This window comes from Tupaia chinensis, unplaced genomic scaffold, assembly GCF_000334495.1.
Source record: "Tupaia chinensis unplaced genomic scaffold, TupChi_1.0 Scaffold147282_1, whole genome shotgun sequence".
Classification (NCBI taxonomy): domain Eukaryota; kingdom Metazoa; phylum Chordata; class Mammalia; order Scandentia; family Tupaiidae; genus Tupaia; species Tupaia belangeri.
In genome coordinates, this window is record NW_006207133.1 from 3,152,503 (window position 1) to 3,176,788 (window position 24,286).

Genomic DNA, 24,286 nt, shown 5'->3' on the forward strand with positions numbered 1-24,286 from the left:
GGCGGGAGCGAGCGAGGCGACAGCGCGCGGCCAAGCACCGGCGCAGCATGACCGCCATCGCCGTGCAGGTAGCCCGAGGGCAGGTGGGGCGCTGAGCTGGGGGTACTGTCCCATCCTGGGGAGGGAAAGAATGGGGGGTTGCACCCACTGTGAGTGCAAGCGCTCCGCCGTGCCCGCCTCCTGTGGCAAGTCTGCGGGGTCCCCAGGAGGTTGGGCGAGAAGCAAGCTGGGGGCGCCCGCGCGTAACGCTGCTTCTGTCACGGCCTCCCCGGTCCACTGCTCGTGGGAGGACTTCTCCTAGAGGTCACCAGTGACCTGTTGATAAGGGGGAGAGGGTCGCCTCGTTTTTAAGAAATGGGGTGCATCTTGGGTGGAAGACCGACAGAATTGATTTTCAAAGTGAGGCTTGCTTTATATAATAGATGCGTCTCTCCGAAGCCAAAGCATTGTGAGGCGGGGTCTAGAAAGACCACCCTCCTTACCCCGAACGGTGTTTGGGAGCTGGGTAGCAGCGGTGGGCTCGCTGGGGAGGGTGGCCGTCTCCGAGAGAAGGCTCTGGCGAGGGGGAGAAGCCCGCACCTCCGGAGAGTGGGTTTCCCCCTAGAGCGGTGCGAGATGTTTATGTTGGCCGGGAACCTACGCGTTCCTACTCCTTGGCCTCGGGAAGTCAGCGGGTGGCGGTACCGCTACCCTGCGGCGAGCTTCCTTTACACACTGGCATTCCAGGGCTCACCTCCTCCAGAGTCTGTCCTCGGCACTGTCCCGGTGTTTATAGAGGTCGTGGACTTTGCCTGCAAGTGCTCGGTCTCCCATAACTCTGACTTAGTAGATATTATTGGGCCCATATTATAGATGCGCAGCTGAGTCTCGCAGGGAAGTAACTGCCGATTGTGGCCAGCTAATTAACAGAACAGAGATTCGAACTCTGGACTCCTGACTCCAAATACCCATGCGCCTCCTGCCTTTTATAGTAGGAAAAACCCCACCCACAAGGCATCCCCCAAACCCCTTAAAGCCAGGACCCAGCGCTTGGGTGGGGCAGGGAGTGGAACAGAGTGGTTCCTCTTTGTTCTGGAAGGGATTTTGAATCGGGATCAGGCAGCCTCCTGAGATGGGCAGTGGGGAAGGGCAGTCTTTCGCTTCAAGGAGTTTACAATCTATTTGCGGAGGGAGACCCGAATGTTAAATTTGGAGTTGCAAAATCTACCTGAGGATTAACTTCAGTTGGAGAAGAGGGCAGCTGCCTGCCGGGCTAAGGGTGTGGCGGGAGAGAGTGGAAGCTAGGTGGGGGGTTGTCCGTGGAAGAGGAGGGTGCTGGAGGGGTCCAGTGGGGCTGCGTGGAGCCAAGGACGCCGCTCTGAGCTGGGGAAGGCTGGGCCAGTGTGTCCCTGACAGGAGAGTGCGTATCCCCCTGCTAGGCAATGTGCTGAGCCTTCAGGGTGAGTATTGTTCACCCCCCCCACACACACACACACACATCATAGGAGGCAGAAGCTCCTGTCTCTGCTTACAGGCGAGGAAACGAAGAGAAAGAAAGGATAAAGAACTTGGCCAGAGATCAGACACAGCTCAAAAGCAAGCTCTGGGTCATGCAGGAAGGGGTGGGCCAGGCGGGCGCTGAAAAGGAGCAAGCAGAGGCAGGCTGATTCTTCAGAAGGTTGTTGACGAGGTTTCGGTATGGAGATGATGGTGGTGATGACGAAGGCCTCTCCAAGCCTGGGCAGAGTGGTAAGGAAAAGAAAATCTGGGCGATGCTTTGGGGATGTGAGGGATGGGTAGAGAGGAGCCCAGGGTGTCTCTGAAGGGACTGCGAAAAGTTCCTGGGGAAATGGAATTAAACTACAAGTTTATTGTAGCTCAAAAACTTTTGAAATCCATGCAGTTTTTCCATTATATGCATTTTCCATGAACTTTATGAAGCCCCTCCCCTCCCCCACCCAGTTCTTGGAGGAGCTATTGGTTGAGAGGAGCAGATGAGGACCTGGGTTTTTATGGGAGGCCAAGACCATGGCATTGGATTGAGTGCCCCACTAGTGTCAAGTGACGCTGTTCTTCAGGTCGCTAGAAATTATCTGGGGGTATAGATGATAAATGGAAACCCTTGCATTTTTATACCAGAGGAAGACAAGACCCTGAAAGGTCCGATTCATTGCTGAGGTAGGCGGCGGGGGCCACAGGTCAGGGCAGGCTCAATCGCCCTCTTCCCTTCCTTACTGCACTTCCACTCACCACACTGGTTGAAACAAGAGTTGCTCCTGCATCTGGGGTACTTAGCAGACAGTCTTGCTGGGGCTCTGACCCCGGGAGCCTCCGGGCACTGCCCTCTCCCCCACCACACATACACACCACCTGTCCTGGGGAAGATTTCAGGCTCTGGATCACTGAAAGCTAGCACACATGTCAGCAGCATGAAGTGAGGTGCCGGTGGAATGAAGACTCCAGTAGGTGTTATTATTATTTGTAATATTTCTTTAAGTTTCTTGCTCTCCTGGGAGAGAAACACAGCATCCCCATGATGTTGTGTGATCCCCCCCCAGCCTCAGCCAGCCCCAGATCACAAGCATGCGCTTGCCCAGCACACAGAGAGGTGTCTGGAGTGAATCCAGCACCTTTTCATGTGGGTCTGTCTTGCAGAGTGTTGCATTTTTCCACTGTTCTGCGCCCTTTCCTGTATTATTAGGAGCTCCTGAGAATTGGGAGCTGCCCACAGGCCATGCATCTTTACACACGTGATCTCACGGAATCCTTGGGAACGTGAGAGCTTACATGAAGCCTTGCTCTGGGATGGGAGGGGAGATAGATGGAATGAGGTCAGCTGTCTTCTCTTTCTGATCCTGTCATGATGTCTCAGGGCCTGGAGATTAAAGTCCAGTCTGTGCCCAGGATAGGTGGGGCCGAGGACGGGACAGGATGTGCTTGTTTTCCAGACACTGTGATGTCTAGGGTCAAAAGGTTTCTGGTTCTTGGGTCCTGTGATTTGTTCTCTGCGTGTGGGGCACTCCCTTCCTAAGACCAGATCGAGCTCTGGGTACAGAGTAACCTTGCCAGGTGCCTTCATGGTCATCACTTTCCTGCAGGTGTCACCAGCTTCGCTGTATAGATGAGAAAATGAGGGCCGAAGAGGTTAAGAAACTGCCCGGGGACAAACACCTTTAATGATGTGTAGAGTAGACACAAAAGCTGCCTGGATGCTCTCCCCCCCCCTCGCCTTTTACATTTTCTTTCTTCTGAGAAAGAGAGAGAGGCGCTCTAGGGTCCTCATGCTGTGGTTCACCCCAGCTCAGCCAGCAGGCTCACAGACAATCTTCACCCCACTACCCCCTCACGAGAGTGGTAAGGAAAAGAAAATCTGGGCGATGCTTTGGGGATGTGAGGGATGGGTAGAGAGGAGCCCAGGGTGTCTCTGAAGGGACTGCGAAAAGTTCCTGGGGAAATGGAATTAAACTACAAGTTTATTGTAGCTCAAAAACTTTTGAAATCCATGCAGTTTTTCCATTATATGCATTTTCCATGAACTTTATGAAGCCCCTCCCCTCCCCCACCCAGTTCTTGGAGGAGCTATTGGTTGAGAGGAGCAGATGAGGACCTGGGTTTTTATGGGAGGCCAAGACCATGGCATTGGATTGAGTGCCCCACTAGTGTCAAGTGACGCTGTTCTTCAGGTCGCTAGAAATTATCTGGGGGTATAGATGATAAATGGAAACCCTTGCATTTTTATACCAGAGGAAGACAAGACCCTGAAAGGTCCGATTCATTGCTGAGGTAGGCGGCGGGGGCCACAGGTCAGGGCAGGCTCAATCGCCCTCTTCCCTTCCTTACTGCACTTCCACTCACCACACTGGTTGAAACAAGAGTTGCTCCTGCATCTGGGGTACTTAGCAGACAGTCTTGCTGGGGCTCTGACCCCGGGAGCCTCCGGGCACTGCCCTCTCCCCCACCACACATACACACCACCTGTCCTGGGGAAGATTTCAGGCTCTGGATCACTGAAAGCTAGCACACATGTCAGCAGCATGAAGTGAGGTGCCGGTGGAATGAAGACTCCAGTAGGTGTTATTATTATTTGTAATATTTCTTTAAGTTTCTTGCTCTCCTGGGAGAGAAACACACAGCATCCCCATGATGTTGTGATCCACCCCCAGCCTCAGCCAGCCCCAGATCACAAGCATGCGCTTGCCCAGCACACAGAGAGGTGTCTGGAGTGAATCCAGCACCTTTTCATGTGGGTCTGTCTTGCAGAGTGTTGCATTTTTCCACTGTTCTGCGCCCTTTCCTGTATTATTAGGAGCTCCTGAGAATTGGGAGCTGCCCACAGGCCATGCATCTTTACACACGTGATCTCACGGAATCCTTGGGAACGTGAGAGCTTACATGAAGCCTTGCTCTGGGATGGGAGGGGAGATAGATGGAATGAGGTCAGCTGTCTTCTCTTTCTGATCCTGTCATGATGTCTCAGGGCCTGGAGATTAAAGTCCAGTCTGTGCCCAGGATAGGTGGGGCCGAGGACGGGACAGGATGTGCTTGTTTTCCAGACACTGTGATGTCTAGGGTCAAAAGGTTTCTGGTTCTTGGGTCCTGTGATTTGTTCTCTGCGTGTGGGGCACTCCCTTCCTAAGACCAGATCGAGCTCTGGGTACAGAGTAACCTTGCCAGGTGCCTTCATGGTCATCACTTTCCTGCAGGTGTCACCAGCTTCGCTGTATAGATGAGAAAATGAGGGCCGAAGAGGTTAAGAAACTGCCCGGGGACAAACACCTTTAATGATGTGTAGAGTAGACACAAAAGCTGCCTGGATGCTCTCCCCCCCCCTCGCCTTTTACATTTTCTTTCTTCTGAGAAAGAGAGAGAGGCGCTCTAGGGTCCTCATGCTGTGGTTCACCCCAGCTCAGCCAGCAGGCTCACAGACAATCTTCACCCCACTACCCCCTCCCGCATGCACAGGGAGCCCTCAGCTACGAAGCCAGGACCTTCCTGTGGGGGTCCAGCTGGGCTACCATGGTCCCCATCTGGCCCTACCGGGGTGCTCTTTACAGTGCCCCAGTCTCAGGACCCAGATCGAGGTCCTGGTCCTAGCTTTCGTATGGCCCTTTGGGTATCCCTCTGTCCTCTAATCCCTTTCCTTACCAGCATGGAGGCCCGAGCACAAAGGCACCATCGGAAGGCCCAAGTCAGGACAGTTATTAGTGACGTGGAGCCCACATCCTGCACATGCACAGTTGTCTGGGCAGCCGTAACAAGCTTTCCTGTCATCTAGGTGAACGATCTTCCCTCTAACCTACCTCCTATGGAGGTTCCCACTCTACCCACCTCACAGCTTTCACAATAAAATGGGGTCTCAAAACAGGCCTCCCTTTTTTTTGCTATAGGGTGCATGTGCTCACCAGAGAGACAGCGATAGAAAGTGAAAAATCACTCCCCTGGGTGGATGGCCATGGCCTCTGCCCTCCTCCTGGGATTTTGGGCAGCCTGGACCCCGCATAGGATGAGTTTTAGGCCTCTGGGTCTGAGACTCGAACCGCAGTTGACTACGTGGGAGTCCAGTGATGTAACCATTACGCCACCTGCTGGTCCCCAGGCCTCATCTTTCCGTCTCTGTCCCTGGGGTTGAAAGTACTGTAGCTCCTCCACCTGGGGCATGTGGGCAGACAGTCTTGCTGGGGCTCTGACCATGGGAGTCTCCCGAGGAGTGAGGCTGCTTTATGTCCCTCATGGAGAGTGTGGCCTGGACATGGCTCTGGAAGCCTTATGTGGCACAAGGTGCACCCCATAGTGGCCATCTCCATTCTCCTGGCTTCCTAGCTGTGACAGTCATGTGTGACCACTTACCTCCCAAGTAGGGATATAACCTGGGCTGCTTGAGACACACCACAGAGGGGGTGATGAACGGCTCGGCAGGGGACTTGGTTTAAAGGGGATTTAGGTGGGAGTAACAGTGGTTGCACGAATTATTATTATTATTATTATTATTATTATTGCACAGGGCACCTTGCCCTCCTAGAGGACACTGTGTCTGTGTGATACAGACAGGAACATGTATCTACAAACTGTGATCAGAACGGTGAAGAATTAACAGGATGCCTTGCAGAGAATACCAGGAGGGGACCCACTGTGGGTTGGGTGGGCAAGGAAAGACCTCTGGGGAAGTGACTTTGAGCTGAGATATGAATGGAGGAAAGGAGTTGACCTGGGGGACAGAGAAAGCTGTAGAAGAGCCTTTCATGTGGAAGAGGGACCAGCAGGTCTGAGGGAAGAAGGTTCTAGATGTGGAAACAGGACAGCCATTCCTGAGTGAGGGGTGAGGGCCAGTGCGCTGGGAGATGTAGGAGGAGAGATGGTGAGGGGTTGGGTGGGGCAGTGGCTGTGGTTCCCACAATTACTCTCTGCAGCACCTTTCTTTAGCTCTCTTGGCCAGGGCTTGGGAGTGGTGCCCAGTGGTATTCCAAAGATAAGACACCTCACTGGACCTTTAACCCAGCTTGCCACAAGCCCAAGGAGGTGGGGACACACTCTTCCAAGGCTGGGACCAGAGGCCTAGAGAGCCTGGAAGCTGCTAGAGCAGTTTGGCTGGCCAGCTCTGGGAGGGGTCTAGGCTGCCCGAGGCTGAGGGGTAAGGCGCACGTATCACTATCAGTACTGAGGGAACAAGGTGGTAAGGGCAGGACTGTGGAGAGTGCAGGGTCACATGTGGGGGGAGAGCCAGACTCCTGCATCCTGGGAAAATGGAGGGAAAGGGAACCTGCTTTGATATGCTCATGCTCCCAGTGTTCCCATGCTCGGCACAGCCCTGCAGCCCTGCTCTTATTTTTCATGCAAAGAAATCAAGGTCGCATGAGCCAGCCAAGACAGGTTTTCAGATTCCTAGAATTGACGAGGATTTGCCAGTCACTATAAAGATCATGAAAGGAAGAAAGGTCAAGGAACCTGTGCCTGGTAAACACTGGACAGTACAAGCCTAGAATGGAGAACGGCAGGTGGAATGGGGAAGAGTCTCCAGAGAAGGGGGTCTGTACTGTGAGTCTGTGGGTCTGTGAGTGTGGGGGTTGTTGCAGACCTCACCAGCAGAAGAACTGGCCAATGCAATTTGGAACGCATGTTCAGGGGTCTTCACTGAAGTACCATTCCCTGTGGTGTCTTCTAGGCCCAGAGGCTGTTGGGCCCCAGGAGGCCCCACCGGCGGTCCTTCTTCGAATCATTTATCCGGACCCTCATCATCCTGTGTGCTGCCCTGGCGGTAGTCCTCTCCTCGGTCTCCATCTGCGATGGGTACTGGCTCCTGGCTGGGGATCGCGTCTTTGGGCTGTGGCACTTCTGCACCACCACCAACCAGAGTGAGATACATTGTCTCAGAGACTTCAGTGGAACCGGTGTGCCTGGGCTCCCCATGGTCCTGGGCCTGGCCCGCAGCATGGGTGCCTTGGCCGTGGTGGCTGCCATTTTTGGCCTAGAGCTCCTCATGGTTTCTCAAGTGTGTGAGGACATCCACTCCCGGCGCAAGTGGGCCATGGGCTCCATCCTCCTCCTGGTCTCCTTCTTCCTGTCTTCTGGGGGGCTCCTGTGTTTTGTGATCCTTCTCAGGAGCCACATCACCTTCATGGGCTTCACCCTGACGTTCTGGTGCGAGTTCACTGCCTCCTTCCTCTTCTTCCTGAATGCCATCAGTGGCCTTCACATCAACAGCATCACCCATCCCTGGGAACAACCAAGGAAATTCTAAGCCCCCTCCAGTGACATCACATTCTACAGGAAACAACGGCCAAGATGGGACCTTTCCTCTGGTGGGGCTGGAGTGGGACAGTGACCTTGAAACTGCTGCCTCTTTGCTGCTAACTTCTGGGTGGTTGGCCAGAGATGGCCTGGGGGCCTCTGCAGCTGGTCTGTGGGGTAGGAGGCCAGGAGGGTGACTCAGCGCCACCATCTACTTAACCAAGTTATTAGGATGTTGATTTCGGAAGAAGAGAAACATTTCAAAATTCTTCTTGAGTGTTCTTCCCTAGGCTGGAATAGACCCGAAGCAGCATGGGGACTGGTATCCGGGCTAGCTGCATAGCCACACGTGGCTCACAGCTGGTTTATTGGCTGTGCTGTGGGATGCCTGGGGCTCCCAGGGTTACTCAGGATGGCTCCAGCTGACGGTCCTATCAGTGCCTAGGACTTTCCTCCATAAGCACTGAGGACCTTCGTGCACCTTTCCCTGGCTGCAGCTTTGGTCATGCCAGGAAGGCAGAGCTGAGGATTCCCTCAGATGTCTTATAGCTAGTGAGTTTTTCCAATCATTTGCTTTAATCCCTGCACTTTGTGAGACCCTCACAAACCCCAGTCACCAGCTGCCAGCATCTGGCCATCTTTTCCAAGGGCTCTCCCTGTCAGAGTCTCACCTGAAGTTGGATTTTGCTTCTTCTAGAGTTCCTAAGCAAGCTCCCCTGGGAGGGGTCACCTGACTTCTAACACACAGCCCTCCTGAGGCCAGCGTGTGCACATGTCCAGGTTTATAAGGGTCAGACAGCCTCAGGGCACCATTTTTGGTCCTAGAACACATTTTAAAGAGCACGTAACTAGCCCTGCTGGATTCCGGAGGGGGTGAGGGGAATAGCTAGATCTTGGGTAATGATTAACAACCCACTCAGGGATGAGTGTGGGAAGGGGGCAGAGACTTTGGAGATTTCTATCCGTACTGGCAAATCCGCATTTTTTAAAAGTTCATTTATTTCTTCCGTGAGAGAGACACAACACCCCAATAGGGTGTTGATGCTGCAGTCAACCCCCTAGGCTCAGCCAGTCCCAGATCATGGGCGCGTGTGCTTGGCACACTCAGGGACGTCTCCAGACATGAACTTGGACCTTCCCATGTGGGTCAACTTCACAGAGCATTGCTTTACCACCACAGCGCTCACTGTCTAGCCTCCCGATGGCATTTTTGTTAGCCAGATCATCCCCTTGCCAGTCTCTTTTCTGCCCAGAGTAGGTGAGGTTTTTGCCCTAAGCTTGTTTCATTCTATACTGGCCTTACTTGGTTCATTCTGGCTTCCATTTGTTACATAGGTTCCTGGTCTCTGCCCTGCCCTTGTCACTGCAGATCCCCTTCCTAGGCCGGACTGAGTGCTAACACCTACCTATACCATGACTTAATAGTTCTTACTCCTGCGGCAGTGTGGCCTGGTATGCAGGACTGTGGACTCCATTCCGAAACGACCACGATACACGCACCGACCAGGATACCCGGAGTCCAGTGCGATCACCTGAGAAGGAAAGGTTTCTCTGGACTGTCTACACGCTCATCAACCATACAGGCTGGAGCTTAGCCTGAGACATGGGGGCCTGGGGGTGGCTGTAAGATGCAAAGGGGAGGTGGTGTGGAAGTGGGGAGCCAGGGTCCACAGAGAGATGCTCTTGTCCAGGAACCCCCACAGCCAGGACTAGAGCTTGGTCACTCACGAGGGAGAGGCTTTTCTCTGGGGAATCATCTCCAGTCCCTCCTCTCTAGGGTGCTTGAGCACTGCTGGGTTGTGCTTCACAAAAACATTCAAAAATTTGGTCTTCTTTCATCCTCACATGAGGGGCAGGGGCAGGGAGTGCAGGTATTCAAGGGAAGTGAAGGGTCAGACTAAAGTCCCCAGGAGCTTAGGGTAGGAGACAGGCCCCTGTCCTCCTGGACCTGGGGACGGTGAAGGCAAAGACAGCCTTGGAACATCAGCATTGATAGTAAAATGCTCTGGACTGAACTCTGGCCTCTCCCAGCTGTAGCTTGGGCAAGTCTCGTGGCCTTGGTGAACTTGCTTCTCACCTGTGAAACGGGATCATGCCCATTTCCTGCTGTACTTGCCTCCTAGGCTGAGGACAGCTGTGACAGAGCAGTAACAACAGGTGTGCCTCGCACCACATCAGGGCTACTAAAAGGGGCTAGAGGTTCCAGGGCTCTCCTGGCCTCCACATGACTATTAGCAGTTGTCCTGAGGCTCAGGTGAGAACAGTCAGGTGAGTTGCAGGGGACCAACAGGGATTTCTTGGGGTCCACGGCCTTGACTGCTCATGTTTTCTGGGCTTCTAAGCTGGAGGCCCAGGGAAGCCTGTCCTGCAGGAATGGTTGAGGCTGGGGAAGAGAGCCAGAGTGTCCCACCTCACCTGTGTCCTGGTGCAAAAGGACTGACAAATACAAACCGAGTCCCTCCCCGGTAGCATTTATTTCGCTGCCCCTCCTGGGACCCCCGAGCTGCTCTTCTCAGAAGAGCACAGCAGATCCGAGTCCTAGGCCCTCGTCCACCCTTTGGTGCCCAAAGTCCTTTGGTTTAGTCCTGAGGATCCCAAGTGCTGGGAAGGGGTGTTACCAGCCATGGGACCATGGGATGGCTGCTGGGAAGACAGGTCCCACAGCGGCGTCCAGCTCTCTCGGGATGCTTTTCGGTTCCTGTCTGTGGGTGGCCCTGCTCCAGCTTGTCAGATGACGCTTGCCCTGCAGATGTCCCGACTCTGCCCTGAGGTGCTGGCCTTGGTGCTCTGGGTGAGCCCACTGGGACTGTTGCTGAAGGAAGAGCTGAGGGCCATCGTGCGCAGTGGGAACTCATGCTGGTGCCACTGCCGCCACTTCCTCTGAACCTCCAGCTGCACCTGCCAGAGACCAGCCATCAGCCCTGTGTCCAGAGCCCCACTTGCTCTCCAGGGTCTTCTATGCAGGCCATTGGATCCTGCAGGCCACTAAGATTGACCATTTCCAGCCCCCATGTCCAGGAGGTGCTGAGGGCCCCTCTACCAGGCACACTCAAATCTGCGATCTCATTACACTGTGTCTCAAGAAAGAACCTGTGCTTTGTGTCTCAAACCCAGACCTCAGACATCCAGACCTGCACCTGGGGCACATGGGTGTACAATCCCATGAAGCCACCAGAACTCAGCTTGTCTGGGCCCTGGGAGTTGTTCTATAGAGATTTCCTCCACAATCCCCACCAGAGCAGCTGGCTGGGCTAGGTGTTTGGTTTTGGAAAACATCAGAGGTCATTTCCTTCAAGTGGAACCAGAGAGATGGTGGACAGCCACAGAAAAGCCGTGCTGTGTGCAGTATGCGTGTCCTGATTCAAACACTCTGGGCAAGGCCAGAGTCCTCAAAATAAGCATGTCCCCACCCCCCGCCGGGAGGTCAGCACTCGTCTGAGTGTCTGAGGACAGAGCCACGGACATTTCTCGATCACCCATTTCACATATGAGAGGACTGAGCCCCAGAGAAGGGCTGCAGCTGAGATCACCCATTGGGCAAACAGCAGAGCAGTGAGGTTCTGGCTGGGATGCCTCGGCTTCCCTCCATGTTTTCCAAACTTACCCATGGATAAGAGTCACCTGGAATGCTTGTTAAAAAAATATTTTAACATTGGGATCAGCAGGTTGCTACATCACTGGACTCCCGTGTAGTTGACCACGGTTCAAGTCCCAGGCCTGGCAGCCTTAAAACTCACACAAGGCATGTGTGTATGCATGGCCAAAATCCCGAGAAGAGAATGGAGGAGAAGGGATTGTGGTGTGCCAATCCCCCCATGGGAGGTAATTTCTTGCTTTCTGTCTCTCTGTCTGTCTGTCTGTCTGGTGAGCACACACACCCTAATGCAAAAATCTCTCTAAAGCAAACACAGAAAGCCATTTTCTCAGGATCAGCAGGTCGCGTGGTGGTAAAGATGCTGGACTCCACATGGCCAACGTGGTTTCCAGTCCTGAACCTGGCATGATTTTCAAACCACCTGAGGCATGTGCATGTGTGTCTCAAATTCCAATAGAAAAGAGAAGGAATTGTGGTGTGGCCATTGCACCTTGGGGTGATTTCTCACTTTGTCTCTCTATGGCCCTATAGCAAAAATTATTTTTTAAAAAATTGTTTTTCTCAGGCCCCAGCCATCCAGAATCCATTTTGGCTGAGCCAGAAATAGAGCAAAGTCCAGAAATGGTTTCAACAAGCCCACCAGGCAATTCTGTTACCCTCATTGCCTAAGCTCAAGCTCCTAGAAGACTAGGAAAGCTGCTTCCCATGAGGCTCAGCCTCCTCTCCCCTTTCCCTTTCCCACCACCCTTTCCTGGCAGCTCCTGAGCTGGGGTCCAGTAGCTAGGAGCTCCTGCAGGCACACAGGACCATGCAGGCACTTACCTCCCCGTTGAGGAAGCAGTAGAGAATGGCCACCACCAACCCCTGCCAGAGGGAGAGAGGCAGCAGCATTTAGTGCAGGTCCCATAATCACCAGCTCCAGGCTCACCTCACCACCACCACCACTCTGGACCCCCACAGTGCCCTGGGCTATGCCTGCATGGTCCAACCTGGGCTGTGATTCCTGCAACCAAGGATGCCCCAGTGTCCATCATGGAGCCTCAAACGTGTGACATCAGTGACAGCCCTCTAAGATGGGTGAGAGTATCTCCACTTCACAGGTGAAGAAACCAAGTCACAGAGTGGGTGAGCAGCCAAGAGTTGCTGTGCATGCCCAAAGCTGGTAGTCAGCTGAGGCTGCTGCCATCTCCTGGACCCAGGGCTGCCCAGGCTTCACCCATCATGAGGTCCAGGAACACATTTCCACTATTCAGGGGAGGACAGGAGTCATAGGTGAGGGGATATCAGTTGCACTCCAAGTGTGTATAGGGTAGACCTCACACAAGCTAAAAAGTTGACCAGGTTCCACAGTTTCTATATGATTATTGAAATGAAGATTGACCAGCTACAGTACTCCAGTAATAATGCAATGCTCAGCAATGCTGAAGCCATACGGGGAGGCGCAGGCTCATGTCCTGACTTCTCCTTGTACACTCCAGGCATGCATGTAGAGCCCATGAGTCTGGCTATCTGAGGCTGGGGATGGGTCGCAGAGCAAAGACCCTGTTGGGGTGCCTGTCTTTCTGTGAGTCTCTCTCATGGAAGAAACAAAATATTTTTTTAAATGAAGACTTTTGGCTAACAGGTTGCATGGAAGTGAAGGTACTGGATTCCCCCATAGCCTGCTGCATGGTTTGAGTCCCAGACCCGGCAGCTTGAAAATCATACAGGTACATGTGCGTGCATGTGTGCCCCAAATTCCATGAGAATGAAGAAGAAGGGATTGCAACGTGGTCATTGCTGCCCTGGGGGGGTGTTTTCTCACTTTCCCTTTTTCTGTCTCTGCGAGCACATGTGCCCCATGGCAAAACCAGAAAAATAATTTTTTTAATTTTAAAAAATAAAGACTTTAGAGAAAATGTTTATGATGGGCACAACAGGGAATTAAAACAACTTGGATACAAAACTATGTACATATCATGACCTCTATTACATGAGTATGTGTGTTCACCTGTCTGTGTGTGCATCTCTGTGGATAAGAGACAAAAGTAAACACCTGTGTTTTAACAGGTTTATTTCTAAGCTATGAGATTATAGCTTTTCTTCACTTTATTGTTTATAAAATTACCTATGATAAGCAAGGATCATTTATACAATCAGAATGAATAAATTTTAGTTTTTAAAAGCAAGGTCAGCCCCATACTGTAGTGGTTAAAGCCAGATTCCACATAGCTGACCACAGTTTGCATCCTGGCCCCAGCATCTTGAAAAGCACTCTGGGTGTGTCTGCATATGTGCCCCAGATCCTGAAAGGACAGAGAAATAAAGGAGAAGGGATTGCGGGAGGAACATGTCTGAATAGGGCGTGCTTTTCCCTTCTCTCTGGTGAGCACACATGCCCTCTAGCAATTAAAAAAATATATATGATGGAGATGATGGTACTGTGGTTTGTGTGCTCTTCAATAAGTCCCTGTTTTAGAAATACATCCTAAATTTTTTATCAATGAAATAATACAATGTTTTAGATTTATTTTAAAGATGAGACTAGCAGGTACAGCTAGATATGAAACAAGATAGGCTCTTCATTTTTGTATAGGAAAGAAGTGTTCATAAACTGGTGTGCATGTACATCCGTATGTATTTTACTATGTGTGTATACATACCTAAGAACATATCTACAAGGGGACTTCCAAACATTTGTGAAAAAATGGAATTATGGTACAAGTTCATTTTAATGCAAAAAATTTTGAATCCCAGACATAATTTTTTCATAATACATATTTTTGTGAAATTTGTAAAGACCCCCCTCCATATGGAAGTTTTTTTAAAGAGGTTTTTGCCTTAGGCCATATGCGCTCCCTAGAGAGAGAGAGAAATAGACACAGTGAGAGGGATCACACTCCAGGGGGATGGCCACGCCATAATCCTTTCTCCTCCATTCCCCTCCTGGGATCTTGGGCACACATGCACACGTACCTGATGTGATTTTCAAGTCACCGGGTCCAGGACTTGAACTGTGGTTAACCACATGGGAGTCCAGCGACATAACCACTATGCCATCTGCTGGTCCCCATAAGGAAGACTTTAATTTAAAACCTTTTTATTCTTTATTCATGATATATAGGGCATGTGTGTGCAATGTGAGAGGGAGGGGAAGAGAGATTGAATACTCTCCACAGGGTCTGGTCATGCCATGATCCCCTTCCTCCAGTCCTCCAGACAATTGGATCCTGGCCACCTATGTGCATGCCCAACGTGCTTCAGGCTGTCCAGGCTGAGAGTTTGAGCGGCTATTGCCATGCGGGATCCAGCGTCCCTTGAGCAGCACGTTCCTACTACACTATGGGAGCAGGGTTATATAAAACTCTGTTTTGTTTTGTTTTGTTTTGAAGAGGGTTTTTTGTTATAGGGTGCATGTGCTCACCAGAGAGACAAAGAGACAGAGAGACAGAAAGTGAGAAATCATTCCTTGAAGGATGCCCATGCCACAATCCTTTCTCCTTTCTCCTCTTAGGATTTTGGCACAGACGCACACACACCCAGTGTGAGTTTCAAGCTACTGGGTCTGGGACTCGAAATGTGGTTGGCCATGTGGAAATCCAGCACAGTATCCACTACACCATCTGCTGGCCCCTTAAACTTTTAAAGATCCTTTTTCTTCTAAATACTTCTAAAAAATTTTGCTCTGGGATGTGTGTGCTCACCAAAGAAAAAAGGAAAGTGAGAAAGCACCTCCCAGGGGAATGCCATGCTGCAATCCCTTCTCCTCCACTCTCGGGATTTTTGGGCACACACTCAAACATGCCTGACATGTTTTTCAAGTCACTAGGTCCAGGACATGAACTGCACAGTAGGCTATGTGGGATCCAGTCACCCTAACCATGGACTGGGCCCGTAAACATTTTTATGGGAATATTAGGAAAGTGCTTTTGGTCTCTCTTGACATTTCCCTAACGGCCTTCTTTTGGGTAGTCCACAGTGCCGATCATAAGCCCCAAACCTGGGGAAAGAGAAGTCCCCATCCACATGCCAAGGTAGACCTGGGTCTCCAAGGCCGGGTCACTAACCATTTTTGTAAGATGGGTCAAGGTCTCCCATCCTACTGGACCTCAGATGCCTCAACTGCCAAAAGGGCCAGTGTGAGCTCAGCCTCCCTGGAGAGTGTAGTAAGGATATTGTAGATTATGAAATGGATTGTTCCTGTCTTTTTTTTGGGGGGGGGGCACTATTGGGGAGTTTCAAACTAAACATAGGACCTGCCTCTCTCACCTTTATAGGACTTTATCACATGTGTTTCAGTGTATGAATTTAACCAGCTTTATATTCTTTTTTTCCCCCCACTGATTCTTTATCTACTTATGTTTTATCCTCTGTTTTTCCCCAAGGCTTTTTTTTTTCACCTTAGTTTTTGAAGGAAATAGTGGTGAATAAATAACTGACATTTAGAATTCATGTTAAAGCTCTCTTCTGTCCAAACAGATGAATTAATTAATGAATTTAACCTTACAACATCACGTTGAATCAGTAGGCAGGTGATTCTCCACCTCACTTTGTTTAAGGTCAGTTTTATTTTTAATAGGTTGTGTATGCACATAAGTTTTAAAGAGTCAAGTGATTCTCATTACAAAAACACGGCAGCCTCCTGACATCCCCCCGCACCCCCTTTCCGGTTCCTTACAGGCAACTGCTTGAAACTCTCTTAACTGATTCTAAATAATGTGCTGATGTGGCTCCTTGTGGATTTTTCAGTTTGGGGCATATTCTCTGGATTTCATGTGTGAAGATGAGGATTGTTGTGTTTCAGACACTCCGCTCCACCCCATGGGTCATCCTGGGGATGGGGACTTTTCCAAGGCACAGTGCTTGCATTACTTTGTACATGTACTATTCAGAGCTGCACAGTAGAGGGTCAGGGATATTTTTCTTTTTGTTTTCTCTGGAGTTAGTCTCTCTATGTCTCTCTTTCTTTCTTTCTTGGTGAGGTTTTTGCTATAGGACGTGTGCGCTCACCAGAAAGACAGAGACAGAAAATGTGAAGAGAGACAGAAAACGAGAAATCACCCCCCAGTTGGATGGCCTTGCCACAATCCCTTCTCCTCCATTCTCCTCTCAGGATCTTGGGTACGCACGGGCACATGCACATGCCTGGCGTGAGTTTTAAGCCACTTGATCCAGGACTCAGACCATGGCCAACTAACATGGGAGTCCAGTGACATAGCCATTACGTCAATTGCTGGTCTTTCTCTGTCTCTCTTTAAAGTCATTTATCTATATATTTCTTCCATGAGCAAGAGGGGGAGGGACATAGAGACAGCTCTCTCAACAGGGTTCCAATGCTACCATCTACCCCCCACCTCCACCAGCCCAGCTTATGGGCGTGCGGGTTCTGGGTGCACTCAGAGAGGTCTCTGGAGGTGAACCCAGACCCTCCAATGTGGGTCATCCTTGCAGAGCATCATTGGTTTCCATTGCACAGTGGTCCAGCCTCCTCTGTCTCTTAGTTTCACTTCCATTCCTACTTGACTGGCAGGGACCATGGGTCTCCCTCAGAGTCACACAGTACAGTTGGGTCCTACTCCTGCTTCCCTTGGGTCTCTCTGCCAAGGGGCATCCACCCCGTCTAGCCACTGCCAAACTTCAGGAGGACCTGGCTTGCTGTTTCTAAGGACAAAGGGAATGCCTCTTAGCTTGCATGCCCCAGAGCTTACCTGGAATGAGCCAAGGGCCAGTTCAAAAAACAGCTGGATCTCCATGGCGTCCTCCGGGGAAAAAGCAAAGACGATGTAGTGGATTCCAAAAAGAGGGATCAGCAGGAGGGTCGACTTGGCCAGCCGTCTGGGGACACAGGGACATGCTGCAGTCCCTGCTCTGGCCCCTCTAGTCCTGCCCTCCCCCTAAACACACATGGGCACAACGGCTCTCATGCCTGATGGCCCAAAGATTGGCAGCAGTGTCCCTAAACTGTTTTATTTTCGATTTTTTTTTTTTGTTACTTTTCCAGAGTGTGTGCACTCACCAGAAAGACTGAGAAAGAAAGGAAGAGGGAAAAAGTACTTCCTAGAGGAGCATGGTCACACTGCAGTTCCTTTTCCATCTCACCGTCCTGTCAGGATTTTAGACACACAAACACATGCACCCAATGTGGTTTTCAAACCACTGGGTCTGGGACTCAAACCAAGTGACTGGCCATGTGCAATCTGTCTCCTGTAACCACCAGGCTATAGGCTGGCCCTAGTTTCACTTTTTATTTTGGAAAATTTCTACCCATCATCCAGATATAACACTTACCAACTCATGGCTAATCCCCAAGCTTTCTAATCACATACCTCTATCAGTTTTTTTTTTTTTTAAACAGTACTCACTCAAGTAACTTTACTTATTCATAAATTATGTGCCTATATTACTGCTACCTTATGACTACCATAATATAAGCAAAGTCAGCTTTCTTATTTGTTAAATAATAAGTATCTCTAAGGAGAAGTTCTTGTATTTGCTTCCCAGATTAGAGTTGCCAAATTTAGCAAATAAAAATACCAGTACTTGGTTATGTTTGAATTTCAGATAAACAGGGGGCACTTCTTGGGGATATAAGTACTAAACAAACAAACAAACAAACATGTTGGCACTTTTTTGGGTGTAAGTACTAAAAAACTTTGCCGTTTATCCAGAATGTAAGTATCAGGCCAGTGGCACAGTGGCGATGTACAGCTTACAGGGAATCAAATCCACATGGCAACTAAGTATGATCCTCTAGGCAACCTGTACATGCAAGCCATGTGTGCTGGGGTCCTGGCTGGCTGGAAGGCTGTGGGGAATCGGGCACTTGTCTTTGTCTCCTCACTTTGATGAGAGAAATGAACGACAAAATTCAAGTGCAACTAGCCATGCTGTATATGTACCTGGCCACTTTGTTCCGTATCCCCAGTTCCGTTCAGTTTTGGCATTTCTGCTAGAATGAGTTCTGAGGGAATCTGACACTCAGTAACTCAGGCCATGGCCAGATTCTCAAAACTCCAAACACTGCAGAGAAAGCCTATATCAGACCCCGATCTGTCCTTACCATCTGTATAGGCTGAATTGTGACCCCTCTCCCAGATTCATATGTCAAAGTCCTAACCCTCAATATCAGAATATGACTGCATCTGGCCAGCCACAGTGGCACAGGGTAGTGAAACACTTCGTGAGACTGAGGCCATATGGGAAGGTCCCAGATTCATGTCCCAAGGTCTCCATGTGTATTCTGTCCCTGATCTAGGCTGGCTTATGCTGGGGGAGGATCATGACATGAAGACCCTGTTGAGGGTGTCTCTCTCTTTTTCTGTGTCTATCTTTCTTTCTTATGGAAGAAATAAATTACCTTAAAAAAAAAAAAAAGAATGAGACAATACTTGGAGATAGGGTCTTTAAAGAGATGGTTAAGTTAAAAAGAGGCCTTTAGAGTGGGTCCTGGTACAATCAACTGGTGTCCTTATAAGGAGGAAATTCAGACATACAGACACATCAAGGATGCCCATGCACAGAGGACATAGCGATAGGGCAGCCACTCGCAAGACTAAAGTGTGTATCTCAGAAGAAACCAAACCTGTTGACACCTTGATCTTGGACATCCAGCCTCCAGAACTGTGAGAAACTAGATTTCTGTTGTTAAGCTGCCAGTCTATGACACTTTGTTACAGCAGCCACACACTAACACATCTCTCTTTAACATCCTAAAGGCTATTTTTTTTTTAAATGAAAGATCAAGAGCATGTGAGCACAGTAGGAAAAAGAGAAATAGAGTGTTTTTGTTTTGTTTTGTTTTGTTTTATTCTAGAAAGAGGAAGCAACCCACCAATGGAGCCTTACCATGGCATAATCCTTTTCCTCCAACACTCCATCCTATCAGGATACTGTGCACATGCACACTCAGTGTGCTTTTCAAACTGACAAGACCGGAATTCAAACCCTGGTCAGTCGTACAGCATCCTGCTTCCTCTACACAGTATTTAATGACTGTGCTAGGGCTGGCCTAGGTTTGTTTCAGTGGCATCTTTGACAGAATCTCACTGCTGCCATCCTCCCAGCTCTGCTACTGTGCCAGAGCTTGTCAAGTGGTCTGGGATGTGAATCTGGGCCTCCTATGTGGCCCAGCCCTGCCCAGTGGCACCTACCAGTTTCCCCCTCATGGCTAGGCCCATCTTAAAGGTTTTAAATATTTTTGAATCAAACATCTCCTTGAAAGCTTGAAGAAAGCTGAAGTCATTCTTTCCTGAAAAATACACATACCTACACAAATTTGTCTGAATTTGGGTCCCTGAAGCCCATACTCATATTACCTAGCCTTGCCCAAGGGGAAGATCTCAGCTTCCAGGCTTCCTGCCTCAGATTTCTTCACCTCCCCATCCTCTCACAGTGACTGAGGCCTCACAGTCAGACCCTATTCCCTATCTCAGCACCCCCAACACACACACCATCCCATTTATACTGTAACCTTGAGGCTTTTTCTTTTCCTCCATCTCCAGTAACTAGCACCAGCTGAGTAAACAATAGGTACTCAGTAAATGACTGGGCAGGCCCAGATCTTTGCCCTCCACTTACTTGTAATGGTTCACTTCATTTCCTCTTGTTTCTTGTGTTCTTAGTTTTCTCATTAGGATTCTTAGGATGTTTATAAAAAGGATGAAATTAATCTGCAAAACACAAAGCAGAGATGGGGCTGAGGTGTCTTGCTTTCTACGTCATCTCTCCATACCTGTCCCCTAGCTTTGAGGACGGAAAAGGTATTACAGATGCCATAGCCAGGATGGCACATCCCTGATGCTTGCCCCTGCCCCCAGGCAGACTGCCTGGTAGCTGGCCTCCAGGAGCTTTAAGGTCTGCTCATTTGCAGGGCACATTACTCACACTCACAGAGCATGGGAGTCCCCTGGGGATCTTGTTAAAGCGCAGTTCTGGGGTAGGCTTGAGATTCTGTATTTCTAACGATCTCCTAGGTAATGCCAAAGCTGATTAGTCTTACAGCCGCAGTTCAAAAACTTTAAGGTCCAGATTGCTGGACTCCAGCCCTACAATTCATGGATTAATAAATCTGGCATGGGGCCCAAGGATCTGCATTTTAGACAAGCTCTCAGGTGATGCCGAAGCTGCTTGTCTAGAGACCACGCTTTGAGAACCACTGCTTTGAAGCCTATGGAATCAGTTTGCAGCCAATCATCAGCTCCAGGAAACCACTCTGGATTACCTCTTTTCCAGATGTGTTTGTATTCAGAGATGGTGTTACTTGTGTACAAGCACTTAAAATATCTCAAAGGGGCCAAATATCTTGACTTCCTGAAGGAAAAAGATGGAGACTATTTCTTTTGGTGTCCCTGTCCTCAACCTGGTGACCAGTGCCAGGAACTTTATGAAGCACCTCCCCTCCTATCTCACCCACTGCTCCAGCACAGAGCAGGGATCAGTGGAATCACTCAGCCCCACAACCCCATGGGTCACACCAGTAAATCGGGATAGAGATAATCTAGGGTGGCTCCCTGGAGCAGATCATTGGCTGCCCAAAACCCCTTCTTCCATCTCTTCATCCTGTTGAGATTTTAGGAATGAACGTACATATGCACAGCATGATTTTCAAGCTGCTGGGGCAGGGACTTGAACCACCATCAGCCATGTATGTAGCCCCCAGGCTACAGGGGCTTCCTGAGCCATGTTTGATTTAAGAGGAAGTACTTTAGGACAAAATTTAGATTAAAAAATTAAAATAAAATTTTTTTTTAAAACCTTTAAGATCCTAAGAATGAGTTTGTTGAGGACAAAATTTAGTTTAAAAAGTTAAAATAAAAAAATAAAAAAAAAACCTTTAAGATCCTAAGAATGAGTTTGTTTTAAATGGTGAAATCCCAGGTCCCATGACAGGCTAGTAGGGAGGTATTGGGTGGTCAAAAGTTATGATGCATTTTGCATAGAAACTACATCATGACGTTTCCAGCAACCCAATGTTTTGCAGCTGGAGAGTCCATCAATATCCTCCAATCACTAGGTAGACCACAGGCCTCTGAAAGGGGCTGGTGGCCCCTCATCTGGGGCTCTCCTGGGATGGGCTATCCAAGTCCTGAATAATAGCAGAGAAACTGGCTCAATTAATGAGGAATTAGCTTCCTGTGATATTATATAGTCATAACAATTTCAAATGACGTAGGAAAGTTACATCTATTGCTAATGGGAATAAAAGAGAAAAAAAAACCCTGGGATATAAAACTGTATTTTGAAAAAGAAAAGTATGCAGGCCAGCTGGTGGCATGGTGGTTAAGGCAGCTGGATCCCATATGGCTGACAGCGCAGTCCCAGACGCCGCAGTTTGAAAAACACCCTGGGCACATGTCACTGCATGTTCAAAATCCCAAAAGGAGAGATAGAGGAGAAGGGATTGCACTGTGACCACCCCCACCAGGGGTGCTTCATCACTTTCCTTCTCTTCAGTGAATGCATGTGCCCTCTAACAAATACAAAAAGGAATAAAAGAAAAAATATGCAGACTCAAAGAAAAAGGAAGAAAAAGTGCAACACACCATTGTGTGTATCTTCTAGGTGGTTAAATTATGAATGATTTTATTCCTTTAAAAATACATTTCAGGAACCAGCAGATGGTTTAAGTCACTGGACTCCCATATGGTCAACTGTGGTTCGAGTCCTGGACCCGGTGACTTGAAAATCACGAGCCCAAGACCCCAAGAGGAGAATGGAGAAGAAGGGATTGCGATGTGGCCACCCCCTACCCCAGGGGATAATTTCTTTTTTTTCTTCTCACTGTCTCTGTCTCTCTCTTTTCAGCGAGTGCATGCACCCTAAAGCAATAAACCTCTTTAAAACAAAAATACATTTTATATTCTGAAAAGTTTTTTTTTTCATTCTATTATTTTTGAAAAACCAGAAAAATGAACAAAGATAGTCATGGAATGATACCCTCCTCCCCGCTGACCCCAGGATGTGACCCAGGCAGCCAGTGATAGAGGAGGAGGCTGTCATCCTGTCTTGTCCCTGCCTTGCCCTACTGACCCTGTAAAGGACACTATCAATTGGGTCTATAGCCTTCAGAATCCCTGAGCTATGTGGACAGTCCAGCTGAAGAGTTGATTCTATCCATGAGATGACCCTAGAGTGCCCCCAGTGTCTTCCCTCCTCTGTCGCCCTATTCTCATCCATACCCATGGCCACAGGGTTCTCAACTGTGCTACAGGATCACCTGAAGACTTAAACACAAGGCCAGTGCCAGGCTTCCTCTCAGGACAAGGAGAGTAGCTGGCAGTATTTTCTAAAAGCTCCCAGATGATTCTGAAGGGCAGCCAGAGTTCCACAGAGGGTCGTTCCCACATCTCTTCCCTGGGGTCACCCTTGTGGGCCTGCCCCCACAGTCCAATGAAGTCCTGAGACCACAGCCTCACTCAGCCTCCCCCAGCCTCCTTCCTACATCCCAGCCAGGTTAACAAAGGAATGCTCAGAGGAAGTGGAATTCCAAGCCATGCAGAGAGCATCAGTGGGAGCCAGCCAGTGTGGGGCAAGGAGTGCTCACCACTCCTTGGCCCCTACTCATGGAGAATTTTTTTTTTGAGAGATTTTTTGCTATAGGGCGCATGCGCTCGCCAGAAAGACAGAGAGAGACAGAGAGACAGAAAGCAAGAAATCACCCCCCGGGGGGATGGCCATGCCGCAATCCCTTCTCTTCCATTCTCCTCTCGGGATCTTGGGCACACACGCACATGCACCAGGCATGAGTTTAAGCCACCGGGTCTGGGACTCGAACTGCGGTTGACTACATGGGAGTCCAGTGACATAGCCATTATGTTAACTGCTGGTCCTTTGTGGGTTTTTTTTATTTGTTTGGCTTTTTTTTTTTTTTTTTTTGAGGGGCTTTTTGTTTGTTTTTGTTTTGAGAGGCTTTTGCTATAAAGTGTGTGTACTCGCCAGAAAGACAGAGAGAGACAGAAAGCCAGAAATCATCCCCTATGGAAGATGGCCACACCACAATCCCTTCTCCTCCATTCTCCTCTCGGAATTTTGGGCATGCACGCACACACGCCCAGTGTGAGCCTAAGCCACCACATCTGGGACTCGAACCACAGTCGACCACATGGGAGTCCAGTGACATAGCCATTATGCCAACTGCTGGTCCCACTCATGGAGAATTATGAGGTCATCTGCAAGCACCTGTCCCACCTGCCATTCTCTAGGGGCAGATCCTCCAGACCCCAAGATGCCACCAGTCTCAGGGAAGCCTGTGGTTTATCCCTCCTAGCACATGGAAGGGGTCCTGTCCCCTGCCCTCTATTTTGTTTCCATCTTAACCACTGGCTCCAGGCTCAGGGGAGGATGGCTACTCACCAGGATGGAGAGGATCACAGGGCCTCGAATGACCCACCAGATGGCTGCATTGGCATTGATGTCCCAGCACCTACAGGCAGAATGGTCAGGCATGGTTAGGAGTGGGAACTGAGCTGACCAGCAAAGGCACATTCCCTGAGGTGGCCCTTGGTCTGAAGGACCCATGTGTCTGGCCTTGAGTCCTGGTAGCCAATCTCCTGGCCCTTCTCAGGCACATGTGCAGAACCTGAGAGCCGGGGGATTCCAGGTCCCAAATTTTGGATATTTGGGTTGATTCCATGTCCCAGCTTGCAGTCAGAATCACTGCAGGGCAGGTGGCAAACTCAGCTGTCAACAGAGGCCAGGCAGATGACACCCATGTGTGAAGGTGCTAGGTTTCTGACATGTGATCTCGGGGGTGAGGACATCAGGCATGGGTGTCCTTGGCAAATTGGAGAGCATGTGCCTGGTCCCAGACAACCACAGCAACATGTCAGTAGACTTTTGTCACAAGGAAAAATGTCAAGTGTTAATAGAATTTTCCAGTTTTTTAGAAAGACCAAAAATTCAGCTTTTTTTAAAAAAAAATTCATTATTTCTATCTTTTTAATTTAATTTCATTTAATTTACAGTTCATCATATTTATCTTTGCAGTGTACAACATTACTTTTTTCAGCA

The 24,286-nt window shown here is 49.6% G+C and overlaps 2 protein-coding genes and 1 long non-coding RNA gene across 12 annotated transcripts in view; 2 read left to right on the forward strand and 1 right to left on the reverse strand.

The window, feature by feature from the left end:
- TMEM37 (transmembrane protein 37) overlaps positions 1–7,973 on the forward strand; it is a 9,759-nt gene extending 1,786 nt beyond the window's left edge. The window contains exons 1-2 of one of the 3 annotated variants that reach the window (XM_006169562.2): positions 7–68; positions 7,139–7,973. In XM_006169562.2, the coding sequence (XP_006169624.1) occupies positions 48–68; positions 7,139–7,714 (597 nt within the window). In that variant the 5' untranslated portion in view covers positions 7–47 and the 3' untranslated portion in view covers positions 7,715–7,973. Of the gene's footprint in view, positions 1–6; positions 69–898; positions 1,729–7,138 lie in introns of those variants that run through there. The other 2 variants (XM_006169561.3, XM_006169560.2) reach the window with 2 other exon arrangements.
- Positions 7,974–9,208: 1,235 nt separating this feature from the next.
- The window catches only part of SCTR (secretin receptor), a 119,639-nt gene continuing 104,561 nt past the window's right edge, over positions 9,209–24,286 (reverse strand). For 6 of the 8 annotated variants that reach the window (XM_027768704.1, XM_027768703.1, XM_027768701.1 and 3 more), the window contains 4 exons: positions 23,630–23,699; positions 19,856–19,947; positions 12,122–12,163; positions 9,209–10,602 (listed from right to left, as the gene is read on the reverse strand). In XM_027768704.1, coding sequence (XP_027624505.1) covers positions 10,284–10,602; positions 12,122–12,163; positions 19,856–19,947; positions 23,630–23,699 — 523 coding nt within the window. In that variant the 3' untranslated portion in view covers positions 9,209–10,283. Of the gene's footprint in view, positions 10,603–12,121; positions 12,164–16,986; positions 17,114–19,855; positions 19,948–23,629; positions 23,700–24,286 lie in introns of all 8 variants that reach the window. The other 2 variants (XM_006169595.3, XM_027768702.1) reach the window with 1 other exon arrangement.
- LOC114006353 (uncharacterized) overlaps positions 23,644–24,286 on the forward strand; it is a 23,914-nt gene continuing 23,271 nt past the window's right edge. Inside the window, exon 1 of the long non-coding RNA XR_003548079.1 lies at positions 23,644–23,713. This is a non-coding gene — a long non-coding RNA (uncharacterized LOC114006353). The remainder of the gene's footprint in view (positions 23,714–24,286) is intronic.